The 24,720-nt window shown below is 35.7% G+C and overlaps 4 protein-coding genes across 5 annotated transcripts; 1 reads left to right on the top strand and 3 right to left on the bottom strand.

Annotated features, from left to right (window-relative positions):
* Positions 1–231: 231 nt before the first annotated feature.
* Positions 232–5,225, bottom strand: AOAT2 (alanine-2-oxoglutarate aminotransferase 2). 2 transcript variants are annotated; one of them, XM_022296127.2, is made up of 14 exons: positions 5,067–5,225; positions 3,883–4,081; positions 3,455–3,520; positions 3,222–3,339; positions 2,728–2,809; positions 2,528–2,615; positions 2,239–2,397; positions 1,796–1,969; positions 1,587–1,718; positions 1,424–1,489; positions 1,264–1,328; positions 954–1,045; positions 702–858; positions 232–483 (listed from the first exon to the last, which is right to left on the bottom strand). In XM_022296127.2, exons 2-14 carry the CDS (start codon positions 3,997–3,999, stop codon positions 354–356), a joined length of 1,446 nt encoding a protein of 481 aa, XP_022151819.1. In that variant the 5' UTR covers positions 4,000–4,081; positions 5,067–5,225; the 3' UTR covers positions 232–353. The 2 variants fall into 2 exon arrangements, with proteins under 2 accessions (XP_022151819.1, XP_022151820.1); XM_022296128.2 differs by having other exon boundaries at positions 4,950–5,186.
* A 2,655-nt stretch (positions 5,226–7,880) lies between these two features.
* Positions 7,881–14,587, top strand: LOC111019727 (ribose-phosphate pyrophosphokinase 4). Its single transcript, XM_022296150.2, is given in 8 exon segments — positions 7,881–7,991; positions 7,994–8,303; positions 8,785–9,100; positions 9,271–9,366; positions 9,670–9,738; positions 12,957–13,085; positions 13,160–13,259; positions 14,297–14,587. Coding segments are annotated over 8 exon segments (1,239 nt in total). The 5' UTR covers positions 7,881–7,906; the 3' UTR covers positions 14,431–14,587.
* A 782-nt stretch (positions 14,588–15,369) lies between these two features.
* On the bottom strand, positions 15,370–21,029 carry LOC111019730 (anthranilate phosphoribosyltransferase). The gene is made up of 10 exons (XM_022296157.2): positions 20,530–21,029; positions 19,397–19,876; positions 19,143–19,300; positions 18,747–18,830; positions 18,571–18,623; positions 18,264–18,345; positions 17,108–17,215; positions 16,622–16,745; positions 16,447–16,532; positions 15,370–15,798 (listed from the first exon to the last, which is right to left on the bottom strand). Exons 1-10 carry the CDS (start codon positions 20,897–20,899, stop codon positions 15,580–15,582), a joined length of 1,764 nt encoding a protein of 587 aa, XP_022151849.1. The 5' UTR covers positions 20,900–21,029; the 3' UTR covers positions 15,370–15,579.
* Positions 21,030–22,028: 999 nt separating this feature from the next.
* LOC111019777 (peroxidase 57-like) lies at positions 22,029–23,523 on the bottom strand. The gene is made up of 2 exons (XM_022296230.2): positions 23,073–23,523; positions 22,029–22,923 (listed from the first exon to the last, which is right to left on the bottom strand). The coding sequence occupies exons 1-2, from the start codon at positions 23,295–23,297 to the stop codon at positions 22,144–22,146; spliced, it is 1,005 nt and encodes a 334-aa protein (XP_022151922.1). The 5' UTR covers positions 23,298–23,523; the 3' UTR covers positions 22,029–22,143.
* Positions 23,524–24,720: the final 1,197 nt, after the last annotated feature.

The raw sequence follows: 24,720 nt of genomic DNA, 5'->3' as shown, positions 1-24,720 counted from the left end.
AAGGACTTCAATTTTAAAGGTGAGTTATTCTTATTCCATAAAGTATGACGAACGGGAATCTCGCAATTTGTAGGTTTCTTCCCAGTGGTTGGCAAAGGAGTTCATCAAAAGCTGCTTTTATCTTCCTTATCCAATATTCCATATTCTTCTTCACCTTTCAGATTACATCAAAGTCATACAGATAACCCACTGATCAACAATCCAATTTTTAAAATGGAAAAGAGTAAAAGATGAAATCCAATAGAATAATTAAGTTCTTATAATAAGGTTAGATATGTATGCTTGCAAAAGCTTTACAGTAATGGAAGAGTATAACGTTTGAATTGGAATCGGCACATGGAAGCTGCCCCCAATCACATTCTTGAATAACCCCTATGGTCTTCATATTCCTCCATGAACGCGTCGTTGAACTTCTTGAAACTCGACATGATTCCAGGCATGTCTTCCTCAGCAGGTAGGATGGTCGTCCTCAAATGGAACACCCTATATGACAGCATCAGCAAAATGCCGATTGACCGTTGAGTTATGCAACATCAAGTCCAGATCAAAAGCAATGATAGAAAATATGTCGCTGAGATATGAGAGATCATGTTGGGGTTCTAAAAAGTAATGCTAGTCAGGAAGTCGATTATTACAGAAGAATGAATGCTTGTTGATGGAGAAATTAGTAGAGATTCTAAAAGTATTGATAGTATTATTACCCTTCTTTCTGCCCAAATCCTGAACCTGGAACAGTGGAGATTCCAGTGGCTTCCAAGAGCTTGAGACAGTAGAAAACGTCAGGCACTTTTCCGACCATTTTGGCAGCCTCAATTGCTCTCGGTGGCAAGCGTATTTGTGGGAACGAGTACATGGCACCTGATAACAAATTCTCTCGTTATTTAATCTAATATAGTAGACATCAAATTTCAGGGCGACAAAATGTAGATATTTTCTAACTAAAAACTTCTTACCTTCTGTGAAATTGCAGATCACGTTTCTACAGCTATTGAATCCATCAGTCATTATTCTTGCTCTTCTCCTCAGTGATTCAAGGATCCCTTTGCTACAATCCCAATAATGATAAAATACTGTTTATTGACTTGAAAATTAGTGATCCCCTAAATCCAAGTTTGTCCAAGTATATGACTACTAAAACTGCCTTTGGAATAATTAAATGATGATGGGAATCGTGAAGGAAACTTTTTATTGGAATTTTACTAATATAAATGAACTTGATCAACCAGACAGCCATTAAAGAGGAGAAAAAAAAACTTTGTATACCTTTCCCTAATATACTGATCATATGAAATATCACCAGGCTTTGGTGGGTTGACCATCAATCCCATCTACAAATAAATAAAGCAACTTTCTATATGAGAAAATGCAGGTGTGCCAGATCTTGAGGTCAAGAACAACGATATAACATATTAAGTTGACTCACAAATATCTGAGCAGGAACATTTGGGCTGAGTGATATTGAAGCGACCTTGTATATTTCATCGACGGTCTGCAGTATTGGAGATGGAAGCTTACTTGAGTATTACAAATATGCTGAAAAGGAAACTCTTGTTGAATTGAATAGTAATCTTATAAAGTAATCAAACCCTTGGAGGAATGTTGGTCATCTCAAAGTATCCACCGCGCTGTCCACATTCACCCCAATATCCTTTCGACACTGTGTGAAACGAGACAAGCTGAAGTTCCTTGCTTATGGGTGGGCCCATATCCAGTAATACCTGGGAGATGCAAAAGATCAGATCATCGAGATGAAAATCGAAAAATAAAATGTTGAGAGTCAGATATCACCATTTACCTTCCTAGAACTGATGAAGGGGCGTTCGTCCTGGTATACGTTTTGTTGATACACCTCATCTCCGAGCAAGACCAAGTTTTCTTGGAAACAGAAGTTCAGTATCTCTCTCAGGTTTGCTTCACTAAGGCACTGGCCAGTAGGGTTGCCAGGATTTATGATCACCATTGCCCTTACCTAATCAGATACCAACATATAAGGCACTAGTGTTACAGGTAAGACTTTGGACTAAAGATGTAAACATACTAAAAATTGTGAATATGGAAAATATCAATACTTATTATACTTATATAAATGTTTGATGAGCTATGGGTGTAGGATCGGCTAAGATCCCTCAGTTTCAAAATTGGAAAACTGAAAACATCTAATCCTATTTTCATGTTTCATATGAAAAACTGCAGACTGGGGTTTCACGTTCACCAGACAAATATAGGAAATGCACTAACATTAATTCCTTTGGAGCGAGCCTGAGCAACTGACTGGCGAAGGTCATTAACATCAAGACCCCAATTTGCGGTCTCTTCTAGGTAGTACGGAACAAGAGAGCCCCCAAACAGTGCGATTGCAGCCGAGTAAAGAGGGTATTGTGGAACTGGAACCAGAACCTGATAAGATATTAACTTAAAACTTGGTATGTAGACATAGTGTGAGGAGAATGGAGAAAATCTATTCAAGTAACATTTTCTGCATCAAAAAGCAATCATGTGTTCATGGCCAATGAAGAAGAAATAATACCCCATCGCCTTCACCACGGATAATAGTATTCAACATCTGCATTACACCTTTACTAGCACCATCGGTTAGGTATATGAGTTCTGGATCACTGTTAAGCAAGCAATGAAAAATAAGCAATTCCAGGTCATGTACCTAACTCACACACAAATGTGACAGAAACACAAGTTTATTGAGATTCATATAGATGCCATCATTATCACCTTGGATACCCATCTCGCCTTCCTATAAAATCCGCTACTTCCTTCCGAATAGCAGGAAGTCCTCGGGAATCGCTGTAGGCACCTAGAAGTATTTAAAAAAATTAAACGCCAATCAATTGAGTGCAGCTTCTTGGAGATCCTAACTTCTACTAAACCAATTTCAGAACTTCCCCAATCAGTTGTACTTCCAAGTAGTAAATAAAAGGAAACCGAGTAATTGAAGTTGTCAAGTTTAGAAAAGTCAAAGAAAATAAATAAGCCAGACAGATGAAATGGATAAATGTGGTCCTGAAAGCCAATGTTTATATATATAAGATTTATGCGATCATAAGGAATTTGAATGTACCAACGGTGAAAATAGTATAGAAAAGAAATTTCGAAACTAAAGTTGTGTCCTTGCTTTTATGATTTCATGACACCCCTTCTCACCAGCAAGATCATTCAACGATTAAATCCCAAATTTCTCTAACTTGAGAAAGCAAATAAGAAATTACCTAGACCTCCCGGAATCAATGAGAGGTAATTTTTGGCTCTAGCAATAGCATCAGCTGGAAATATTAATCCTACATTAGGATCTTCTAACAGAAAGGGAGCTTGGCAAAGAGCGACAACCTGTAGAAGAGTTAGGTAGTTTTTATGCTGACCATAGGGACAGGAGTTCACTTAGGTCTCAAAAGAAACAAAAAAGATCAGACAGCAACTAATAAAAGTGGTTGTAGTAACAAACCTGACGTGGAAAAGTCAATGGCTTCTGTCCAAGAGCATGAGGATTCCCAACATTTGTGAAAATAATCTGCAGAAATGTTTGAAATTATGAGCAATAGGTGTATAAGCTAGAGTACCGAGTCAAACAAGCAGAAAAGTTACTTTGGACGAAACTGAAACAGGAGTTAGACTTGCAAGTGCATTGAATGGAATCAATGATGCAAAGATGACAAAACCACGGATAAACATTGTGTGATTCGTATCTTAATTGAAGGTCAGATATCAAAATTATCAAAGCTGCCATGTTTATTCCAAGAAATTAGCAATAAATCACAGTAGGACAAGGTATTGATCAAAGGTAAAACAAAACCAATTAATCGAACTCCTTAAACAACCCGAGGAGATTTCTTAACAGCATTGGAACTATATGATTAGCAGAGAACTTTATACCTTCTTCCCTTCCTTCTGAAGCTCGGAAGCTCGCAGATATAGTTCTCCTCTGACAGCATACTGAGCCTTTTTCACATTTTCATTAATTGACTCGTAGTCAAGTGCCTTACGTGACATGATGAAGTTTACCTCTTTTAGCAATTACTCCAATACAGGCAAAAAAGTTACAATTTACCAACAGAAAGAATCTGCCCTGAACCTGAAATTTACAAAAGAGAGACATGTATGATAAATAAGAAACCAAATGCCAGAGATCTCTCAAAGCTCTGGGAAGGGTAAGGAAACATCAACATGAAAATCCAGGTTAAGTCTTCACCACTGAATGAGTATACACAAATTATTAAGAATATATAAATAAGAACTCAGTCTATTGTGACCTATCAACTTAAGCCTTGAATTAAAATTTTTGGTTTAGTAGTAATTTAACATGATATCAAAGCAAGAGGCCATAAATTTGAACGTCTACGATGTCATTTTCTCTCCTGATGATATAAATAGTTAACAATTATTATACGAACCGACACGTGAGAGGATATAATTATATATATATAAAAGACCTGTCAACTTCTACTGACAGACCCGATAACATTTCAAGCTACTGGGATTTTATCAAGAATGACGACTGGAAAAAGTGCATAGTCGAGGGCTAAAAAAAAAAAAAAAATCCCTTCTTCCAAATTCGCAAGATAAATCGAAGAGTAAAAACTTGAGCGGATGATAACACAAAAATAAATGGACCCAAACGGCTCAGAGCAGTCTAATCTATGCACAATAACAAACCAAAACAAACTTATAGCTCTTTTGATCTTCTGGAATCTAGCAGACAAAGAACCGGGCAATCGATGTAAACGAGGAAGAAATCTACGAACAGACAAAACAAGATCGTATGATTTCGATTTCGCCTCCAGCCCAATCAATATAAGACAACTAGAAGTCCCCAGCAAGCCGCAGATTGAGCAAAATTGAAATAGAACAAACATAAGTAGAGGCCATTGACCAATGATCAACGCCCACCATAGTGCATATTATCACATAAATACTAAGCAAAAAAGGGAAGAGAAACACACGCAATGCTGATTTAACAGCCAGATGGGGAGGAAAAAGAACTCGATGAGAAATCAGATTGAGCCAATAACTTCGATTATACTTTGTTCTGGAAATTTCGCGGGTGGGTTCAAGCTGACCTGTGTTCGAGCCTAGCGTTGGCGAAGAGAGGGGGAACTCGTGAGCGAGAGGCAGCAGTATTGGACTGACACAGAATCGGGGCCAGGGCCTTAGTGTTAGTTGGATATTGGGGGGAAGGGGCCTTATGTGGCAATAAAATTGATCGTAAGGATGCAGCAGAACCACTGAAATTTTGAAGATGGATTTTTCCATTTAAGAGATAAAGTTCATGCAACTAAAGTGTGGTGCAGCTTCGTACAGAGTCTGTTTTGATAGACTGCAAAATTTTTGGTGGTTCTGTTTCTCTGCCTCAATGGTCATATTCGAACAATGAAATCAACTAGTGGTGGGTGTTCCTTTTTTCTTTTTTTTTTTTGTTAACAGAAAAAATAAATATCATTAAGAGAAATGTGACAAAACGAGATGTCTAAACGATATAAATATCATTCATATTCTACTGCGTCCCCATTTAAACGGTTGTTTTATTAAATGAATCTTACATTATTTTAGATTATAGATGATACAAGTTTTTTTCTTTCATGCTTTTGCAGTATAGAAAGTTAAAAATTTCCTTTGTTTTGTTCTGTTCTTTTTTTTTTCTTTTTCTTTTTTTTTGGGTATCAACAACGTGTACAAATTCTTATAAATTTTAATGATATTTTGAGAAAAACTCAATTCAACCCGATGGTGATGTGTTTAATGTAAATTTAGAATCACAATACAATTCATATTAAAAACATATTGAGAATGAAATTTATTCATTGTTAGGAATTTTACGGGGAGAAACTCAAATTTAATGAAGTTGATTTGTGTTTACGTAGAAAGTGTTAATATATAATATTATAATATTTTTCTGAGATGTAAATTTGATTTGAAGGTTGATGGGCTTGTTTTCATATCAAGGAAATTGGTTGCTCGACTTCTAGTTTGTTGGAGGATATTTGAGGTATTCGGCTTTGAACATGTTTAAGATTTTTGAAGTATTCAGCGTGTAGCTTGATAAAGTAATTAACTTGTAATTTAACGAAATTCTAAGTTTGTGAATTGATGAAGTCTTCGGCTTGTAGTTTGTTGACGTTATTCGGTTTGTTACTTGACGAAGTATTTGACTTGTAGCTTGCAAAGAGACGATCAAATTCTTGAAGTTTGGTAGTCTTCAATTTTTCGAGTCTTCAACTTTGATTGCCTCGGGATGTTCTACCTTGTTTTGCTCTAAATGCTTGTAGATGGTTTTGACTGTGAATCCTATGCTTGGCGCTGAATCCGAATGCACCAAATGAGATGTGACACCCTCTATTACAAGGTATTAATGAGTTTTATATAGACATTATTCACATGAACTGTGTTTGAGCTCAATCTTTGTATGGACTAATCTAATGAGTCAATGTGATCTAATGATTATGAGAAAGATACTTGACATCATTTCATTTGTGAATATTAAAATTAACTTATAAAGACGTGTAAATTTGCCCTTGATCCAAAATATAATTTTTGTACTAAAAAAATATCTCAAATATAATTTTGTCAAGTAACTTCCCATTTGATAATTGGCCAAAATTTATCACTCATATGATTGCGAATTTAAATATCTATAAATGTGTAGATTGAATGTTCGAGAAAGACATTGTTAGCACATAAGTTAATAATAATGTAGAAAGTTGTGCATTTGCATAAAAAGGAAACAATATACGAAGTTGCAAAAGAGAAAAAAAAAAAGGTGAAAGAGGTAAAATCGTGATGAAAGAAACCAATAGGGTAATAGATTAAGTAAAAAACCAAGAAAATGTAAAAACAAAACAAGGTGCGGTTTTCGTTTTTTACTTAAAAATTTATCATTCATGTGAAGTAATCGGAAAAAAAAATTCAAACATAATTGATTTTTTAAAAATCAATGATACCTTAAAAATCGTTCTAATTTTTTATAAAATCAAATTTTTTATTTAACAAACATGATCAATTGAAAATAAAAAGTGATTTTGACAATGACAACCAAAATCACTTCCAAACACACGATGACTAATATTTCTGTATGAGCTATATTTAAAGAAATTTAATAAAATAAATGTGCTCTTTTATATGTAAAATTAATTAATTATTGAACATCAAATAGATTTTGGAATAAATGGTAGTCTATAAATGTCGATTAAGTTTTACTTAAGCATGCCTACCTTCATTGAATCATTTTCAATTCTTATTGTTAAGTCAATCTAAATCCAACTCAATTAGTTAAGACTAATTGTGGATTCGAATCTCCATCCAACGTATCTAAAAGATAAATTATGTATCATTTAAAGTATACAATTTAAATGAAAAATATGATTTTGTTTTGTTAAAATGAGCATTCATATTTATTTAGTTTGAAAAAAAAAGCGTTCATATTTATTTGACAAATGCCCTATAATTTTGAATTATTATATATCTAACATATGCTATCAAATTGCAAGATTTTTTAAAGAAATTAATAAAATATTGTATTATATTTTAAAAATAATATATCATGTAAATTTTAAGTAAAAAACCGCACGTTGTTTTGTTTTATTTGTTTGTTTGTTTTTTTAGGAAAGAAAAACCACCACACTTTGTTAAAAACAAGTTAACCAATCCACCAAACACTTGCCAATTTTGTATAAATAAAAACTAATTTATAACATACCAAGGGGAAAATTACCAGGCGGCCTCGGCAATTCCGCCACGCAAACATACGAAAGCCCAAACGTCATCGTATCGAGCAGAAAAACGCACGATTTTAGGGGCACAATGGTATTTTTGACTTCATCCCCACTACCGGCATGGGCAACCGGTTAAAGAGCCATCCAAGGCAAATAAAAACGGCGCCAGTCACGAGAGTCACATCCGCCATATGGCGGCAAATCGCCCCCTTCGCTTCCCGTTCAAAAGCCCTAACTCATCCATCAAATTCTCCCGGAGTTCATCTTCGGTGCCATTTTTAGATCGAATGTGATCGGACGTTCGAAGATCAAGAACCGGATTGAGTGCGAGATCAAGAATTTTGAGAATTCTTACCAGTGGACTGTCGAAAGCGTTCCTGGTACTGATCCTTTCTGCTCAATTCAAAATTCTGCTTCTATCTCGACCTCGGTACCAATGGCTGCTGCCTCGGCCGCCGCGGCTCTGGAATTGACTTCTAAAAGCGACGGCAAGAGGATCTGCCTCTTTTTCTGTGCGGAGACGAAGATTCTCGCAGAGAAAATCGCTGCGGAGTCTGATGCAATTGAGCTCCGTAATATCACATGGAGGTTAGTTAAATTATTTATTATTATAGCTGTATCGGAGGAAATCAGTAGGAGAATTTTCATTCGATAGTCTTTATTCGTTGCATTATTTTTAATTCGACCACGATGTTTATTAATGTGAGGATCCAGAATGTTTGGATGAGCTTTCAGTCGATAGTTTCCATTTCAGACATCAAAGGGTCCCCGTAAAGGAGGCTATTATGATCGTATCGCAGCGCAGCGAAGTTTTTTGTGCTCCTGATCACAACGTCGACTTATTGAGATTTTGGAAGCTCTCGTGTTTTTTGAGTTTATAGATTTTTTTCACGTCAAAACAACCCTGCATATACTCTGCTTGTGGAAATTATTTACGTATTTGTCATCAAGAAAAGCATGACAAACACAAGCTGCTTAAGTTTTTAATTTCTACTTGTTTTTGCTCTTGTTAAAATTTATTCAAAATCAGACGTCCTTTGGATTAATGCTTGCAAGGTTCTTATGTTAGGAAGTTTGAAGATGGATTTCCGAACATATTTATACCTAATGCTCAAGGAATTCGTGGACGGCGTGTGGCCTTTCTGGCATCCTTCAGTTCTCCCGCTGTAATCTTTGAGCAACTCTCCGTTATTTATGCGCTGCCAAAATTGTTCATCTCTTCGTTTACACTTGTTCTTCCCTTTTTTCCAACTGGAACTTTTGAGCGTATGGAGGACGAAGGAGATGTTGCAACAGCTTTTACTCTTGCTCGGATCCTATCAAATATACCAATTTCAAGAGGAGGGCCAACCAGCCTAGTTACTTTTGACATTCATGCCCTGCAGGTTAATGAGCTACTCTCTTTAAATATAAGATAAACACAACTTCTATCTTAGAAGACTTGATCTGCCTATAAAAATCCTTTTCACTTTCTTTTAAAAAAAAAATTTATTTGAGTTTTTCCCCATCGTCAGTGACTGTATTATTAAGATCTTCTTCTTGCTCTTCTCATTAGGAGAGATTTTACTTCGGCGACAATATTTTACCATGCTTTGAGAGTGGAATTCCTTTGCTAAAATCTAGATTGCAGCAGTTACCAGATTCTGACATTGTAAGCTCTTGGTTCTATTTGTTCTTGTTTCTTCCTACATATTCATTTATAACTTATGTCCTTATAGTTATTTTTTTTTTTTGATATCCGTGTGTCTGGGCCAGCTAACTTATGTCCTTATAGTTCTAGATATTCTCTTATTGAAGTTGATTTATAATCTTCCATGATAAAGTTCTTTTGAATATTTATCTCAAAACTGGATTCTGAGATAAGATTGATCTAGAATTTTGAAGTGTAACTGTTGAATATATTTTAGTTTGTACCATCTTGCTCATTGAAGTAACAGTATTTGTTGCTTTTCAGGTCTCGATTGCATTTCCTGATGATGGAGCATGGAAAAGATTTCATAAACAGCTTCAGCATTTTCCTACGGTAAATATATTATATTGACTCTAATATCATCCTGGTTATCATCAAGAGGTGTGAGGCCCATAGTGGAATAAACAATGAGATCAAGTGTTATTAGGCGCTACACAACTTAAAGAGAGTTGAATAGGTTGGTTTTAGTTCTTTAGTCCTTATAAACCTATCAATTTAGTTAATCTCCACATAAATGAGTTAAGAAGTCAAGAGTTTAAGATAAACACAGAAATGGCAATATAGAAATCTTCTCTCAAGTTGAAAAGATGAGATGGTCTCTAGAATACAAAACTTCCATTTAAAAAAAAACCACTTAATGAATTTAATGTACATAGAACTACGAAGTTGTACTAGCCCTAATATGATTATGGTTTTTCACAACTTCCCCTGCTAAATTGCAGACTACTAAGCTTCACTAAGATTCTGACATGAATTTCACTAGCAACAGAGTTGAACCTAACACACTGGCGATTAATTTCATATGATGCAAGCTAGAAAAGGCTCATAGAAGGCACTGTGGGGATAGTGCGGACAAGTTTATACGTTAACTTAAAGGACCAAACAAGGAGAGTTTCTCAAAAGAGTGAACAAATCAAGATGTTAGTGGAAATTTTAAGAGGAAATTTGGAATGTGGTGGACTCAATGAGCAAAGAAATACAATTCAAGGAAGTCAAAATTTGGAATACCTAGACATTAAGATTTTCTGAATTGTAGGCATTTGAATTAGTTTTTGTGCATTGTGACTAATCTCATGAGTCAACCATATAACCTCATAACATTTGATGTATGGAAGCTCATAAGCTATAAGTGGGTGGCCATCAATGTTTTAACTCATGACTTCAAATTATCTAGCCATGCAACTTATCTTTCAGTTCATGACTTGAGGGGTATATTAAGAAATTCAAAATTAGCTACAACTCTTTATGCACTTGTTATTCTAAGGTTCGTGGGGCCTATTTCAGGGGGAAGGACCTAAGGTTTATCGGGAGAAAAAGGTCTTTTAACAATAAATTTAAAAGTCCTACATTCAAAAGAATTGGTTTTTTTATAGCTTAAAATGTGTAGGAATTGACATTTTTTTTGTTGGATAAAGAGACAATTCATAAAAGAGAATAACACAAAAACAGCCTAAGGGACAAGGGACGAGAAGGCCCCCTCCAGAAAGGAACTACAAATCAACGCTCTCCAATCTTGAAGGATCATGGAAAGGTTGTAGTTACAAAAGAATTTCTTATTCATATGACACCACCAAGAGGCTGTAATATGTACACTATTACAAAAAGAATCAAAAGACTTAGAATATCATCAAACGAGCGAAGATTCCTTTCCATCCATAGGTTCCAAAGAAGCGCTCGAAACGTACACTTCCACTAAAAATACGCCTTTCCTTTGGGATGCCATCCAAAAAAGCTTTCCATCATCCAATCCTCAACCTTTCTCGGCATACAACCAACAAACCCGAAAATCTCAAACAGAATCTGCCATCCTTTAGAAGCAAACGTACAATGTAAGAACTTGGTGAAGTGGGATATTTCTTCCCTAATTGACATTTGAATGGAAGTCCAAGTTGTTTTGTTTCTAGTCTGTTCGCATATATGGGTTTAGGTTCACATGCTTTGATGCCAAGCAAATTTGTCGATGAGAATCAATGGTTTCCATGATTAATTTGATTGATAGATTCATTGGTAAAATGTACGGATGTCAAATTTGTAGGCAGCAGTCATATTTGTTAGAGTAAGAGCTAAATTTGGAGGTATATGTTGAAGGTAATTTTAACACGGATCTGCTTGCATCTGTGAACATGAATTTATTTCAGTTTTCTCTTTAACATTTGTTTTATATAAAAGAAAATTTTCAATGGATTTGATGAAAAGTACGAAGGAGGAAGCTAAATGGATCCCTGTCTTATGATATGACAAGAAACTGTATTTTTTCAAGGCCTATATCTCCTCCCTTTCCTTCCTTTTCCCTCAAAAGTTCTATTACTTCGCTCAAGCTACAGCTCCCATAATAGTGGAAAAACTTCATTCACTCACATAAGTTTTTTGCATGTTCTCTCAATCTATGTCCACATGGAATTTCTAGAGTTTTGGCTTGGGCACTCAGGGATGTCTATCACTATACCTTTTAAACTCCCTGAACTGAATTTGCACGATAACAAAGATTGGACCAATTAGGATTCATTAGCATCTTCCTCATTCTTCTTGAATAAGCTCCCTTGAATTAACTCCACCTAGGAGTAATGTCCGTCAGGAAAACTTTCTTTTCTTTGGCATCTTGTGTTTCCAAAAGCCTTCACGATGTTTCTCGTATCTGCTTTGTCCACGAACTGCTGAAATAACTATTTCATAGAGCAGTCCTCTGATTTCTCCGGAATCTACACTCTTCTATCAGGAGGACTATTTCTTAAAGATTTACCATAATACTCAACAGCTGCTCAGCCTCTTCAAATTTTTTCAATTGGCTTCATAGTTCAATAGGTGTTCTTGAAAATGTGGTAGTGACAAAACAAGATGAACTAACGCCTTAAACTACAATTCAAATATGCATCTTATATTTGAAACTGCGCCATGCTTCTTAAATTTAGACTCGTTTTGTGACAGCAATGTGATTAATTTTTTCCCCCTACTGATTCAAAATGAAAATATTTCTATAGTACGGTAGTTTTTTTACTCATTTTCTTTGGGTTTAATGTGTAATTTTTACTGATCATTGTATAATTGAATTTTATAGATAAGATTTCTAATGTTGTCAGTTGTGACTCAACTAGTTTACCATAGTTTGATGGACAATATATTATAACCACGAGAACTGTATAGAGCCACTAATTTTTCTGGTAGAAAATGGGATGACACTCTCATATAAAATTATTTAAAAGAAGAAAAAGAAGCATAAATGATGATGGGCCACATCTTTTGTATTTCTACTACCCAAAAAAATATGATAGGAAAAATGTGGTTCAGGTTCGACTATGCCACATAGTCCTCTTGGAGATTGATGTATTTTGGAACTGTCTTGAATACCTGTTTTAATAGTTTTCCAATTTCCATCTGTTATATTATAATAATCCCTCCAAAACTCACGCAAACACGAGGAAATAAAAAACATGGTAGACAAACATGTAATTAATGCCCTTGTTTTATGAGGAACGTTGATCAACGATCTATAGCCTGATGCTTAAACTTGTTTTAAGTAATGCTAATTGCACAACGATCTTGTTGATATGTAGATTGTATGTGCCAAAGTTCGGGAAGGAGACCAAAGAATTGTGCGCCTAAAGGAGGGAGAACCGAAGGGACGGCATGTTGTGATTGTTGATGATTTGGTTCAATCAGGCGGTACTCTAATAGAATGCCAGGTAACTGAATTCTTGTCTTGGAAATTCTTATTGAGGATACTATAGAAAGTGCACTTACTCTCTACTCGTTATAGAAAGTGCTGGCTGCACATGGAGCAGCAAAAATCAGTGCTTATGTCACACACGGGATTTTTCCAAATAGATCGTGGCAACGATTTGAACGTGATAATGGAGGTATTGCATTGCTCTGTTATTAGTTTTCCCAAGCATGTTATTGCGTAACATCGCTTTATTAATACACTGTTATGCTCTTTTGGGGCGGTATTGGCTTGTGTGTGTGTGTACGGAATACATGCTCCCCATCTGAATCGAAAGAAGTGAAAATCTCCTTCATAAAGCCAACTTCCAGAAGCATCCTGTTGTAAATACTTTCAAGAGTACCTAATCTATTGACAAAAAAAGTTGTGTGTTGAGCCACTCTCCTCACATATACAGACAAACTGACTTAAAATTTTTCCAAATCATCAGTGAAACTATCAACCACCTCCACCAAACGGTCCTATAATATCAGGTATGCTGCTCCAGTTTTCTTCAGGAACTTCTGTTACAGTACAATATACTTCAATTCCTTATGATAATTCAATCTGCATCATTAAATGAGACAGTACTAGTCTTGGATAAAAATCTCTAATGTACTAGAGTCTTTAGGGTTGGGAGTAGCTGTGATCATAGAAAAAGTGGTGCGCAGAAGTTAGTGTTTCATATGTGAGCCTCCAAATGATCAGTGGATTTATCCCCAATATTTTTTGTACTTGCGTGTTTGCTTTCTGTATTGCAATTATATGTGGTACTCGTGGAAATGTACTGCATATAATTGGCTAGGTATGATATAGAAAATGGAACACAATCATTTAGGTCTGTCTTATAATGTTCTTCTTTCTTGTTTTTTTTTTTTTTTCCAATTTTATTGAAAACAAATGTAAAGGATTGGACAACTACTCATGTTTCTTATTATTATTATTGTTTTTTTTGGAAAAATTCTCAAAATTGTATAGAAATTTTGTAAAAAAAAAAACAAAGTTTCTTTCTTGTTCCCATTTCCTACAAAATCAAGTTTCTTTTTTTTAATTAACCATAATAAATAGTTGCCAAATGCAATTATATTTTTCTTTATTAAAAAAGAGGAGCAAACAACAAGAAACGGAAACAGATGTTAAATGCAGCATATGTCTTTAAATTGTTATCATCCCTTAAGCTCCCATTATTTACAGGGCATCCTGAGAATGGGCTTACCTACTTCTGGATTACTGACTCGTGTCCAATGACTGTTAAAGAAGTCGTGAATAAAGCCCCTTTTGAAGTTCTTAGCCTCTGCGGTGCTATAGCTGCAGCGCTTCGCATATAACAAAATCAAGGACTGCCTTCCGGATCACGAGATCAACATGTGAGCTTTGCTTTCAGTCTTGCCTTTTCCTTTCTAAGTTTATGTTTTATGTATGTGTGACGTATAGTATGCTTTATCACTTACTAGCAAATAAAAATATTGTATGGATTTGAGTTGCTATGCGGCAATAAGGATGCACCAATCCAGCGGATAAAGTGGGGTTGCAGTCGTCTTTCGAAGCCACGGAGCAGCAGTGACCCGTGCGACGGTTCCCACTGCCATATGGGCCATTTATGAAACATCTACAACTCTTTCTATTTTTTGATATTCTTTTTTTCAAATAAAAGTTTTGAAAACATATTTGATGTCTATTTTTGTTTTAGTTGCTGAAAAGCAAAATTTTATAACGTTTTTAGAAAAAGAGACAAATTTCTTTTATAATAATTTTTGGTTGACTATGTAATAATATTAAAGAGGGAAAGAAGAGCCACAGAGAGAGGAAGTTTGAGAATTTCTAGAGAGTGAGGAAAGATGAGCTAGAAGGTAAAAAAAGTTACAGAGAGAAGTATGTTAGCGCTAGAGAGGAAGATAAGTTAGAGGGATGTCTGATACAGAGAAATTTAAGTGAAAAAGAGAAGTTTTACAGAGAATAAGTTGGAAAAAAAATGGAAAAAAAAAAAGTGGAAAGGAAAAGGTCGGGGAGGGGTGTATTTTTAGTTTTAGGGAGAAAATGTAAGTTGAAGGGAATTGTTTCTGAAAAATTTTAGAAAAAGGGGGAGAGTTCGAGAGTATAAAATAAAAGGAGATTTTCAAAAACACAAACATGAGTTTTTTGTTTATTCTCAGATTTTAAATATAATTTCGAAAATGTTATTCAAAATTTTAAAAGTTAAAACTAAATAGGTAATCAAAAATCTATTTTGCAAAAATGAAAAACCAAAAATAAAGTATTGTCTAGAATTGGCCCAGTAAAATAACAAAGATTATTGAACAGAACTCGGGGGGCATTTGAATTCTAAATTATGCCGAACAACTCACCACATCAAACAAACAAAAAACAAAATGTGAAAAGCCAATCAAAGCAAATGCCTACGAAAGATGTAAGAAAAGAAAAAGAAGGAATCTGTTGAAGTAAAAAGGGAAAAATGAACTGCAGTGGAGAGTCTGCACTCAAAACTTGTTAGAAATCCTTATGTAGTTTAAGAGGCGTTTAAGAGCTTTGCCACTGTCGATAGCTTCTCTGGCCCTATCCATGGCTGTGGATACATCTTCAGCACCACTGCATCCCAACAAGTGATCCACCATTCCAGCATTCAAAACAATTCTATCGTATGCTGCTCCTTTTTCACCATTAAGAGCAGATAACCCCAACTCTATGTTCTTCGAGACCTGAGGATGCAAAGTTGCAAGACTTAACTTTAAGGCAACGAAAAGAGAGAATAATGGAACTACATAAAAGTGGTGCAAAGGAAAATCAGACAAGACCTAAAATGCAAACATGTAAAAAGAAAGGGGAAATGGAAACACAGCCGCTTAGATATTAGGATAAAAAGATGACTCAAAAACTGAAAAGGGAAAAGAAGCTAGGGAAATGCTCTTTCCTTACCGAAGACGAGGTTTGTATGCATATATCATCGATCAAATGAAAGAATAATAATTAGGTAGTCAACACTCATCTATTGCTTACCACCATTAGATGTTTTACAAATAAGATAAACGAAGGTAAAAAAGAAGATATTATTTCTGTGGTAAGATTTTTAAGTATCTTTTCAAATGAAATGACAAAATGATGAGAACCCACGCTAAGAAAGTTGCAAAACGGATCTGCTAATAAATCTTTTAAAAATCTTTTTTTTTTTATGAACAAACTAGATAAAAGGCCACAAACATGGCATCTTTTAGCCAGAATTCTTCAAACTCCAACCTCTAATTTATAACTAATTCCTCCCCGTTCCCCAAGCAACAAGATTGAACTATTCCACAAATTTTGTCAGAAGAGATGCAAACAATAAAAGAAAAAGGAGCACAGGAGAGTACCGATCTGTCAGTTCTTGGAGTATCAGTGGGTCGAAATCCATAGTCTGCAGCATTGACCTCTAGGTTAAAACTGTGACGTGATACTCCTGCAACATGATTATTTCATTTAAATTGATCTTCATCTTGATATTCGAAATTAGTAAGTGAGAACAGACAAAAGGTTTGAAATTAAAACCATCAACTTCAAAGGCTGATTTCATGCTTAGTGATCGAAAACCAGAACAGTAGTTCACAGGAATTCCTTTGGAAGCATCAGCTGAGCGCAACCTGGTCGTCATTGAAAGGCCTCCTTCCTCACCCTATAACAGAAATTGTGTCGATCATAACTTATAAAATATAAGAGAAATGTTTAAGACATTGCACAAGTAGCAAATTGAGTCCTAGCAGCAACCTCTCAATCGTTAAAAAGGCAAGCTCCAGAAATCACTCAAATGAGCAACCTCCCATTTGGAAATTATTAAGTTACGACTTCAGAAACCATATACATTATGCAATGCTATACCAAGCAAAAAGAAAAAAGTAAGATAAAATCAATGCTTAAAAACGTCCACCGAGGAAATATCATTTCATAAGATAATCTTACAAATTAAATTCCAACCTTCACCACTAAGCCGGAATGAACACCCATTTCATAAGATAATCTTACAAATTAAATTCCAACCTTCACCACTAAGCCGGAATGAACACCCCTTCTCCTCATTAGCATTAGAAGTGGCTCCTCATAACCGTGATGATAGAATCCAGTCACAATAGCCTCCTTCCCTTGAGCCTGCATTAAGCATGGTCCTGTACATGTTATTTATCCAGATAATACTAGTATTAAACGGATTATCGAATGATATAAGGAATACAATTTTTAAATTTCCATTGAAACTCCTTGAAAAATTCTTGAAAACTAAGATCCAAACAAGAATTATAATTAGAGTAACGCATATGTTCTTGTTCAAAATAATGAAAGAAAATTTAAAGGCAAATAAATCACACTGTTGTAGACGATTCTATATTCATTTTCATATTTAACTGTTATGATGTATTACATATCCAACAAACATCGTTTTCATATTATATATCCAAAAACAAACATCTAACCACTTTCTGATAAAGAAATTAGGAACCCTAAATGAGCCTCAAATTTAAAAGGAGAAAAAAATATTAGACTAGAATAACAGATTATAATGAACAAGATATTAAATCCTAGGTAGGTGGCCACCATGGTTTGAACCCATTCCCTCTAAGTCATTTGCTATTTACATTGGCTCTCATGGACCACTTGGGTCATCCCATGATGGTTAATTTTAAACTTAGATATTGAAACAACATATTTCACTACAAACTATATTTCACTACAAACTAAAAGATTACGATTAGAAAACAGCCCTTATCACCAATAAATAGTTCAAAGCAGATAAAATAATGTCCCATACCTCTTAATATACCTCTTTCTAAAGCAAATTTAAATAATTTTACTTAACATTCTATAAGAATATTTGAAAATTACAACAGCAGTAAAAAGATTAACATTAATATTATCATTCGTTAATCGATTTGGATTTTGGTTATATGCAATAAGCTGATGAATCACGTACATGTGTGACATAGAAACTTGTGCTTTTATTGTTGGTTATTAAGCCAAATACACTACCCTTAATATCTTATTGTTGTTCAAATTCTAATAATCACTTATTGGTTATCTCAAGACAAAAATCATTTATCGGAAGGTAATATAAGATTGAACAATCATGCATAGCGTATATAACTGGCCAAAAGATTTGTTACGCAAAAATGTGGAGATCGATAGTCAAATATGAATTTTTCACCTTGACAAATTGCTGAACCTTTTCAGTTGTTGCCAATGGCGGCCGTTTCTTTATGTGCTCCCTCAGCCCAACTAATGAATATCTAAAAAATTCACACCAAAAGAAAAAAATTCTTCTCGTTCATAAAATAAGAAACGGGTCAAATCGATCAAGGACCACAGTTGTAAGAAACTACCACAAAATTGTTCTTACAATAGTGATGAATCCAATCCAAACATTAGAAAGGGGGAAAAAACAGGTTCTCTCTAACAATGATAAATGCAACATGACATAATGAACAAACAAACAAACTGACTAGATTTCATACAAAGATGGGCGAGCTTCACGCTGACTTACATAGGCAAAACCAACCTTCTCATCCTGAAATATATTAGTGACAAAGAAAAGATTAAGACGATACATGACATTATGTGCCATGCATAAATGAGAATTAAACAGAATCATATTTAATGCATAAATGAGCATAAACAGAAAATAGTGAACCTCAAGAAGTTCTTTAGCATGCAAGGGGGATAAGTTTGTGTTTGCGCCCATAAATTTCAGCATCTGCTCTTCAGTAACACCACCCTATAGAAGATGACCGATGGAGAAATTGAAAAAATAAAGTTAAAAATGGCACAATTGGTTCATAGAGTACCAGACCATGTTTAAACGTAAAAAGAACCTTCTATCCCGTAATGATTAAGGTCTTGAAATAAAGGGATGAAAGGAGTAGGAAAAGACTAGAGGATGCTTTTGTCAGTTGATATAGATTTTCGTGAAAAATAGGTGATTCTTCCTTGAAGCTTAGCTGCAGGGATTAATAATATCCTGTTTGCTAAAAATAAAAAAAATAATAATAATAAAAAGGAAAGGAAAGGAAGGAAAGCTTAGGTTAACCTTTGGAGACATCCAATCCACACCGTGGAGTAAGCAAGATTCTTCATAGCAGGATCTAACTGCAGCAACAAACAATGTGCTCCTGAAATAACGTGTATTTCCATCATAAGGTTCTCCATAATGAGTCAATGATCTAACATCAGCAACTGGAGTAGAACCTATTTGCAATATTCATTATTCAATACCGAATCACCAGAGTCGTGGTATTATTTGGATGTATCAAAGAAATATACTAATTGGAGGGAAATATTCACCTAATTCATCATCAAATGCAAGGCAATGTGCTTTAAGCTCTCGATCAGTTTCCCTGTTCATACGTTGACCAATTAAGAAGGCTGAAAGCAGTGAATCACTCGCTCCTGACGATTTCCGGCTATCTGTTTTAAGAGGAAGCACATCTCTCATTACCCCTTGGATCTCCTCATACCCAAGATGCCCTCCAGCTAAAATTTCCCTAAGGGCACCAACCAACCTCATTTCGCAGGCACCCGTCCCAACAAATTGAGGCCCAATCGAACTCCCTCCCATAATAGAACCCTCAGGATCAGCAATGAAGATTACATCAGGAGGTAGAACTCGAACTAGCAGTGGCCAAAATGTCGTCATTGCCTTCCTTTCCCCTTCACTCCACTGAGTTGCCTCAGGAAAGACATTTGCACGTATTGTCATTGCAGAAAAGAATGCCCCGAGCTGTGATCGTGACACTTCCTCTTCATCTTTAAGCTCTCCCTTCGCTGAAATCATTGAGAATGATAAGATAACATACACCTTCGTTTCAGGCAAAATAGAAGCATCAAATAAGTGTAATATTCTGCAACCAAAACTTAACAGATTTTGCTGAACTGGTTTGACTTGAAATTTTATAGAAGTTCTTTTAAATTACCCTACCGATTTGTTACTTATTTTAGACCACGACTTCTTGACAAGATTTAGCTAACAATAAGAGATTGGAGCGGAGACACCTATATATTTTTCTTGTCGAACACAGAATCATTGAACTTAAGGAGATCAAGTTCTTCAGATTTTTAAGCCTCGTATGGTAGAACACACCTTCAGATTCTAGTACTGAACTGGTTTAACTTCAAATTATATAGAAGTTCTTTTTAACTATCACACCGATTTATGATTAATTTTTGAACCGCGACTATTACGACAAAATTTAGGTAATAATAAGACCGAGAGTAAATAGTTTTCTCGACAAACATAGTAACACTAAACTTAAGGAAGATTAAGTTCTCCAGATTTTTAGTCTCGTATGGGAAAACAGGTCTTCAGGAATTCTACTCCCTAGTTTTCTCCCGAAATATGTATCATCGGATTCCTCTACATCACTAAATCCGCCCGTGATATATGAAAACGATGAACAAAAAAAGAAAGAAAGAAGCACCTGATCTTAAAATTGTGTCCAACACTTTAAACGCTTGCTCTTCACTGAGCGGCCTGGTCTGAGTAGGTCCCGTGCAAACCCTAGCCTGAGCTTCCAGCACCGTCTGGTTCGGCCTCGATAAATTCAAGGAACGATACGAAGAGGAAATTGCCGGACTCCGAACATCTGATTCCGATAGTCCTAATTGATCAATCGTAGCCCAATCGAGCTCAGCTTTTGCGGTCACACATATCCGCTTCCCTCTAATCCAACGTCCTCGATCTTTTACAGGAAATAAAAAAGGTGCTTGAACCTGCCAAAGGCGAAGATCTCTATGATTTCTGCAGCGCGCCGGAAGGAAAGAAGGTTCAGGATGTAACAGAGCTTTCATGTCGATCTCAGTGTTCTACTCGCTGCGCTGAAATTGCTTCTTCCGCTCCAAACTCTCTCTGGAGATTGGCGCAAAATATGGAACACCGCTACCGGAAATGTATATCGCTGTCTTATGGAAGCATTGACGTGCTTTAAATTTAATATAATATGATATATCCAACGCGTGACGACGGGAATGCACGCTTCGATTAAACTTTTTTCCTTTTTTTACTCAACAATAGGTTGATTTTCATTGGACGGATTGGTTTACCATTTTTTAGTTCAACGTTTTGTGGGTAGGAAGCATTTTATCCACTTGACAATATTCAAACTGACAACTATTACTATTACTTAATTATATTACAAATTTGATCCCACATTGCGAATTTTGTCTAAAAATAAATCTTTTAATCTCCAATCCATAACTTTTTAATTTTCTATCTAATATGTAATTTACCTTATCAATATAGTTCAATCGATTAAATTATATATATCGATAAAATCCTCACTCTAGCATATTGTTGTATTAAAAGATGTCCTTTATCTATTTTATCATTTTTAAAATTAAAGATTTGATACATAATATTGAATCTAATTACTTTGAGATACATTTTTCACTCATAAATAAATTATTAAACTATATACCATATAGCTTAAATAAGGGTGGAATGGGTCCCAATTTATAATTTTTAGGTAAGATTTGTATTTATTAGTGAAATAATTAAGCACCTTTATTATTATAAAAATCTCATAATAATAATATAAATTTAATAAATTAAACATTTTTTAGCATAAGAAATTGGGATTTTAACTTCCGAACTATAATAAATGAGCAAGATGTGTCCTTTTCTTTTGTTTTTTTACCGAAGCAAGATGTGTCTTAACCATTAAGTAAATTCATGTTGTATATATCCAACACTTTTTTTTTCACAAGACTGTAGTATTGTTTTTCTTTTTAACCCTATCAATTCTTGTTTAACACTTTTTTTAATTATTCAATCGAAATTTTATTATGAGATAAAAATTCTAAAATGTATTCAAATTTAAGATTAAAATTATAACACTTCTTTATGTTAAAATGCAACCAGACGTAATTGAAAATTGAAAAAAAAAATCACAAAAACCACCAAATGCTGGATTTGTAGGTGTCATATTTTGTGCACAAACAAACAGAAGTATTATATTTTTCTACATTTCTTATTCTTATTGCAGATAGTGAAATTAAAAAATAACAATAATAAGAAATAAAAGGAAAACAATATTTTAATTAACAGCCCGACAATTCCTCCTAATCTCCCCCGTGTTTCCGGTGAGCACATCCAGCCTACTGAGTCGAACCATGGCCCTGGTAAAACTCCTGGACCACAGCCTCGGTTCAGTCCCCATTCTCCGAACAAGATCCCTCGTGGTTGGATCATCCGCCATGTCTTGGTCCGATTTGAGCAGCACCCTCCCTTCCTTCAGCCTCAGATAGAACGAATTGTCCAGCCTCAAAGGCGTCGACGGATCAAAATTCACTTGAATTTCTCCCCTCTCTTGCCCAGGCAACAGCGGCGGGCAATGAACCGACAGGTAATGACCGTACGCCGCTTCCATTCTAGGATCTCGCGCTTCGTTCTCGCTGTAATTGTAGAGCCTGTAATCGAAGAAATCGCATTGTGCTCTGCCGATCGAGTGCGCTCCGGTCAACACTACCATTTCGTCCACCGTCATTCCTTTTCTTGTGAAGATTTTGGTCATCTCGGCCACGGTCATCGTCGGAAACGGGATGTTACCGATTACGTCGGTTGCGCGGGAGGCGAGGCCGTCGCGGCGGCCGGCCGGGACGATGAAGTTCGGCAAACCGGAGAAGACGGTTGCGTCTCTGGTTGCGAACGCCAATATGTCTGCGCAAGATACAATGCCGGGACAGGCCGTCTCGATTCTGGCCTTGATTTCGTCGATCATTTCGAATCCTCTCAGAGTTTTGCCGTTCGCCGGTGATGTCTTTTCCACTGGCTCGCCGGATTTTGTCGTGTCCAATAGAATTGAAGCGTCGCAACCCTGTTTGGTTCATTAAACGAGTTTAAGGGTGAGATTTTTGAAAAAAAAAAAAAACTTTTGAAATCTAACCACAAAAAATTGATTTAAACCTATTAATTGGTAGCATAAAAGATTGGATTGGCATACTTCCGGGTGGTGGGAACACTTACATTGACAAAGCAATCGTGGAAAAATAGGCGAAGGATGCTGGCAGCGAGAGTTGGATCTGCTCCGAGTACCTCTTTGGCAACATCGCCGGCGATTTTCTCGGCCTGGGGGCAACTATAGCGGTAGAATCCGGCGTGCAAGTGGTTTCCGATGGCTGCAGAAGAATTTCCCACAAGGAGGGAACACCAGATGAAGAAACCCGCCAACACCACTAGCTCAACCCTCATCGTCGGAATCTGAAGGTTTTCCGTCGGACCTGCCTTTTTCTATCGCTTGATGATTGCTCCGGCTGTCGGAAATGTTCCTATGAATAAATTACAGGAAGAAGATGCAGAATATATACACATGTAGTTTTTGTATTCATGCTGTTATTCGGTTTTCTGGAGCCTGGTAAGGAATGGGTAAAATCGTTCTGCTGCCACCCATGACTTCTTCGAGCACCATCGGTTTCTATTCTTTTGTTTGTTTTTCTTTCGCAAAGGTCGTTTCTTCAGTTTTGCATTTGCTCTTCGTTTCGGTTGTTCGGCCCATCTCGTGGATTGTGATGGGCTGAATGAATCGAGGAACAAAGAATCGCAGCCCAATTGGCAATAACTATATTATTTGAGAATCCAAATTAAATTGACTTTAACTAATTTACAAATTCGTCAAAAGATTGTCCATTAATTTATGGTATTCTTATAAATTATTAAATAGACCATTCAAATATATATTTAATAAACAAAAAAAATACAAAATACAAAAGGACCATCCAAATTAAATCGGGTTGGTTTCCTTCTTAATAAGTTAATAGCACCAATTAAGAATTAAATCCCTACAAAATAGCATTATATGAGTGCAGAGAGTTAATATGGATTAGATTTTGGATATATACCACATATACTTCAAGGTATAACCTAATATTTTACTATATATCATTAAAAGGTATATATTATATCACCTTTTGAAGTAGTAGTCAAAGGGAGCATAGCTTTGGATATATCTCCAATCAATAAGTTTAAATTTGGTGGAGTGTATATTTAAATTCATGACTTTTTGATAGAAAAAAAATATATATTTTATGTTCAAATTGACTTTATTTATTGATACATATTTTATAAGATTTTATCTAAGTCTGTGAAGCTTGCCTTAGGCGGTAGCTGACTCTATAGATGAATTAACGTGCTAGCAAGTAGAAGACTTGCAAAAGAGAGCAAACAATCTGACGCTCAAGTCAATAGTTGGCTAATTTATGCTCGAAAGAGTATATAGTTTTGCGTACCTAAAAATAAGGTGGGATGTCTCTAATTTATAGGCAAAGTTTCCGACAGGACTTCCAACAAGCCTCTAACAGCTCTCTGATAGTCCGAGAATCTCTGGGTGTTATCGTAAGTTGTGTTAGAGTTCGATTCCTTAAGAAATGCCTTTGATCGGTTCGACTAATAATTCAGGCGCCCGTTGTAGAGGTTTTAGCTTAGCTCGACTGACATCTCAAGTAATTGAGGAAGGAAATCCAGGTTGGCGCATCTTCAAGATGACTCACGACCATCTTTATAGATCAACTCGGCCCCATTGGGGAGTTCGAGGTGCGATTGCTCTTAGATATAAATCTGTATGCTAACTCACAACTTGTCATATCAGATATTGACATATGGTGAGTGAGAAATCGCC

The sequence above is a fragment of the Momordica charantia genome (assembly GCF_013281855.1).
Source record: "Momordica charantia cultivar OHB3-1 chromosome 9 unlocalized genomic scaffold, Mcharantia_2.0 BLBB01000009.1, whole genome shotgun sequence".
NCBI lineage: Eukaryota > Viridiplantae > Streptophyta > Magnoliopsida > Cucurbitales > Cucurbitaceae > Momordica > Momordica charantia.
The sequence above is the reverse complement of the archived record's forward strand: the minus strand, read 5'-3'. Positions and strand labels throughout refer to the sequence as shown.

Excerpts from the sequence above, each read along its gene's own strand:
- AOAT2 (XM_022296127.2), bottom strand. The coding sequence starts at position 3,999 with ATGTCACGTAAGGCACTTGACTACGAGTCAATTAATGAAAATGTGAAA. Across the intron at positions 3,521-3,882 it reads TTCAGAAGGAAGGGAAGAAG|ATTATTTTCACAAATGTTGG; the intron begins GTATAAAGTTCT and ends ACATTTCTGCAG. Across the intron at positions 1,329-1,423 it reads ATGTTCCTGCTCAGATATTT|ATGGGATTGATGGTCAACCC; the intron begins GTGAGTCAACTT and ends ATTTATTTGTAG.
- LOC111019777 (XM_022296230.2), bottom strand. The coding sequence starts at position 23,297 with ATGAGGGTTGAGCTAGTGGTGTTGGCGGGTTTCTTCATCTGGTGTTCC. Across the intron at positions 22,924-23,072 it reads TCCACGATTGCTTTGTCAAT|GGTTGCGACGCTTCAATTCT; the intron begins GTAAGTGTTCCC and ends TGAACCAAACAG.
- LOC111019730 (XM_022296157.2), bottom strand. The coding sequence starts at position 20,899 with ATGAAAGCTCTGTTACATCCTGAACCTTCTTTCCTTCCGGCGCGCTGC. Across the intron at positions 18,831-19,142 it reads TGGATTGGATGTCTCCAAAG|GGTGGTGTTACTGAAGAGCA; the intron begins GTTAACCTAAGC and ends CATCTTCTATAG. Across the intron at positions 16,533-16,621 it reads ATCAGCCTTTGAAGTTGATG|GAGTATCACGTCACAGTTTT; the intron begins GTTTTAATTTCA and ends ATCATGTTGCAG.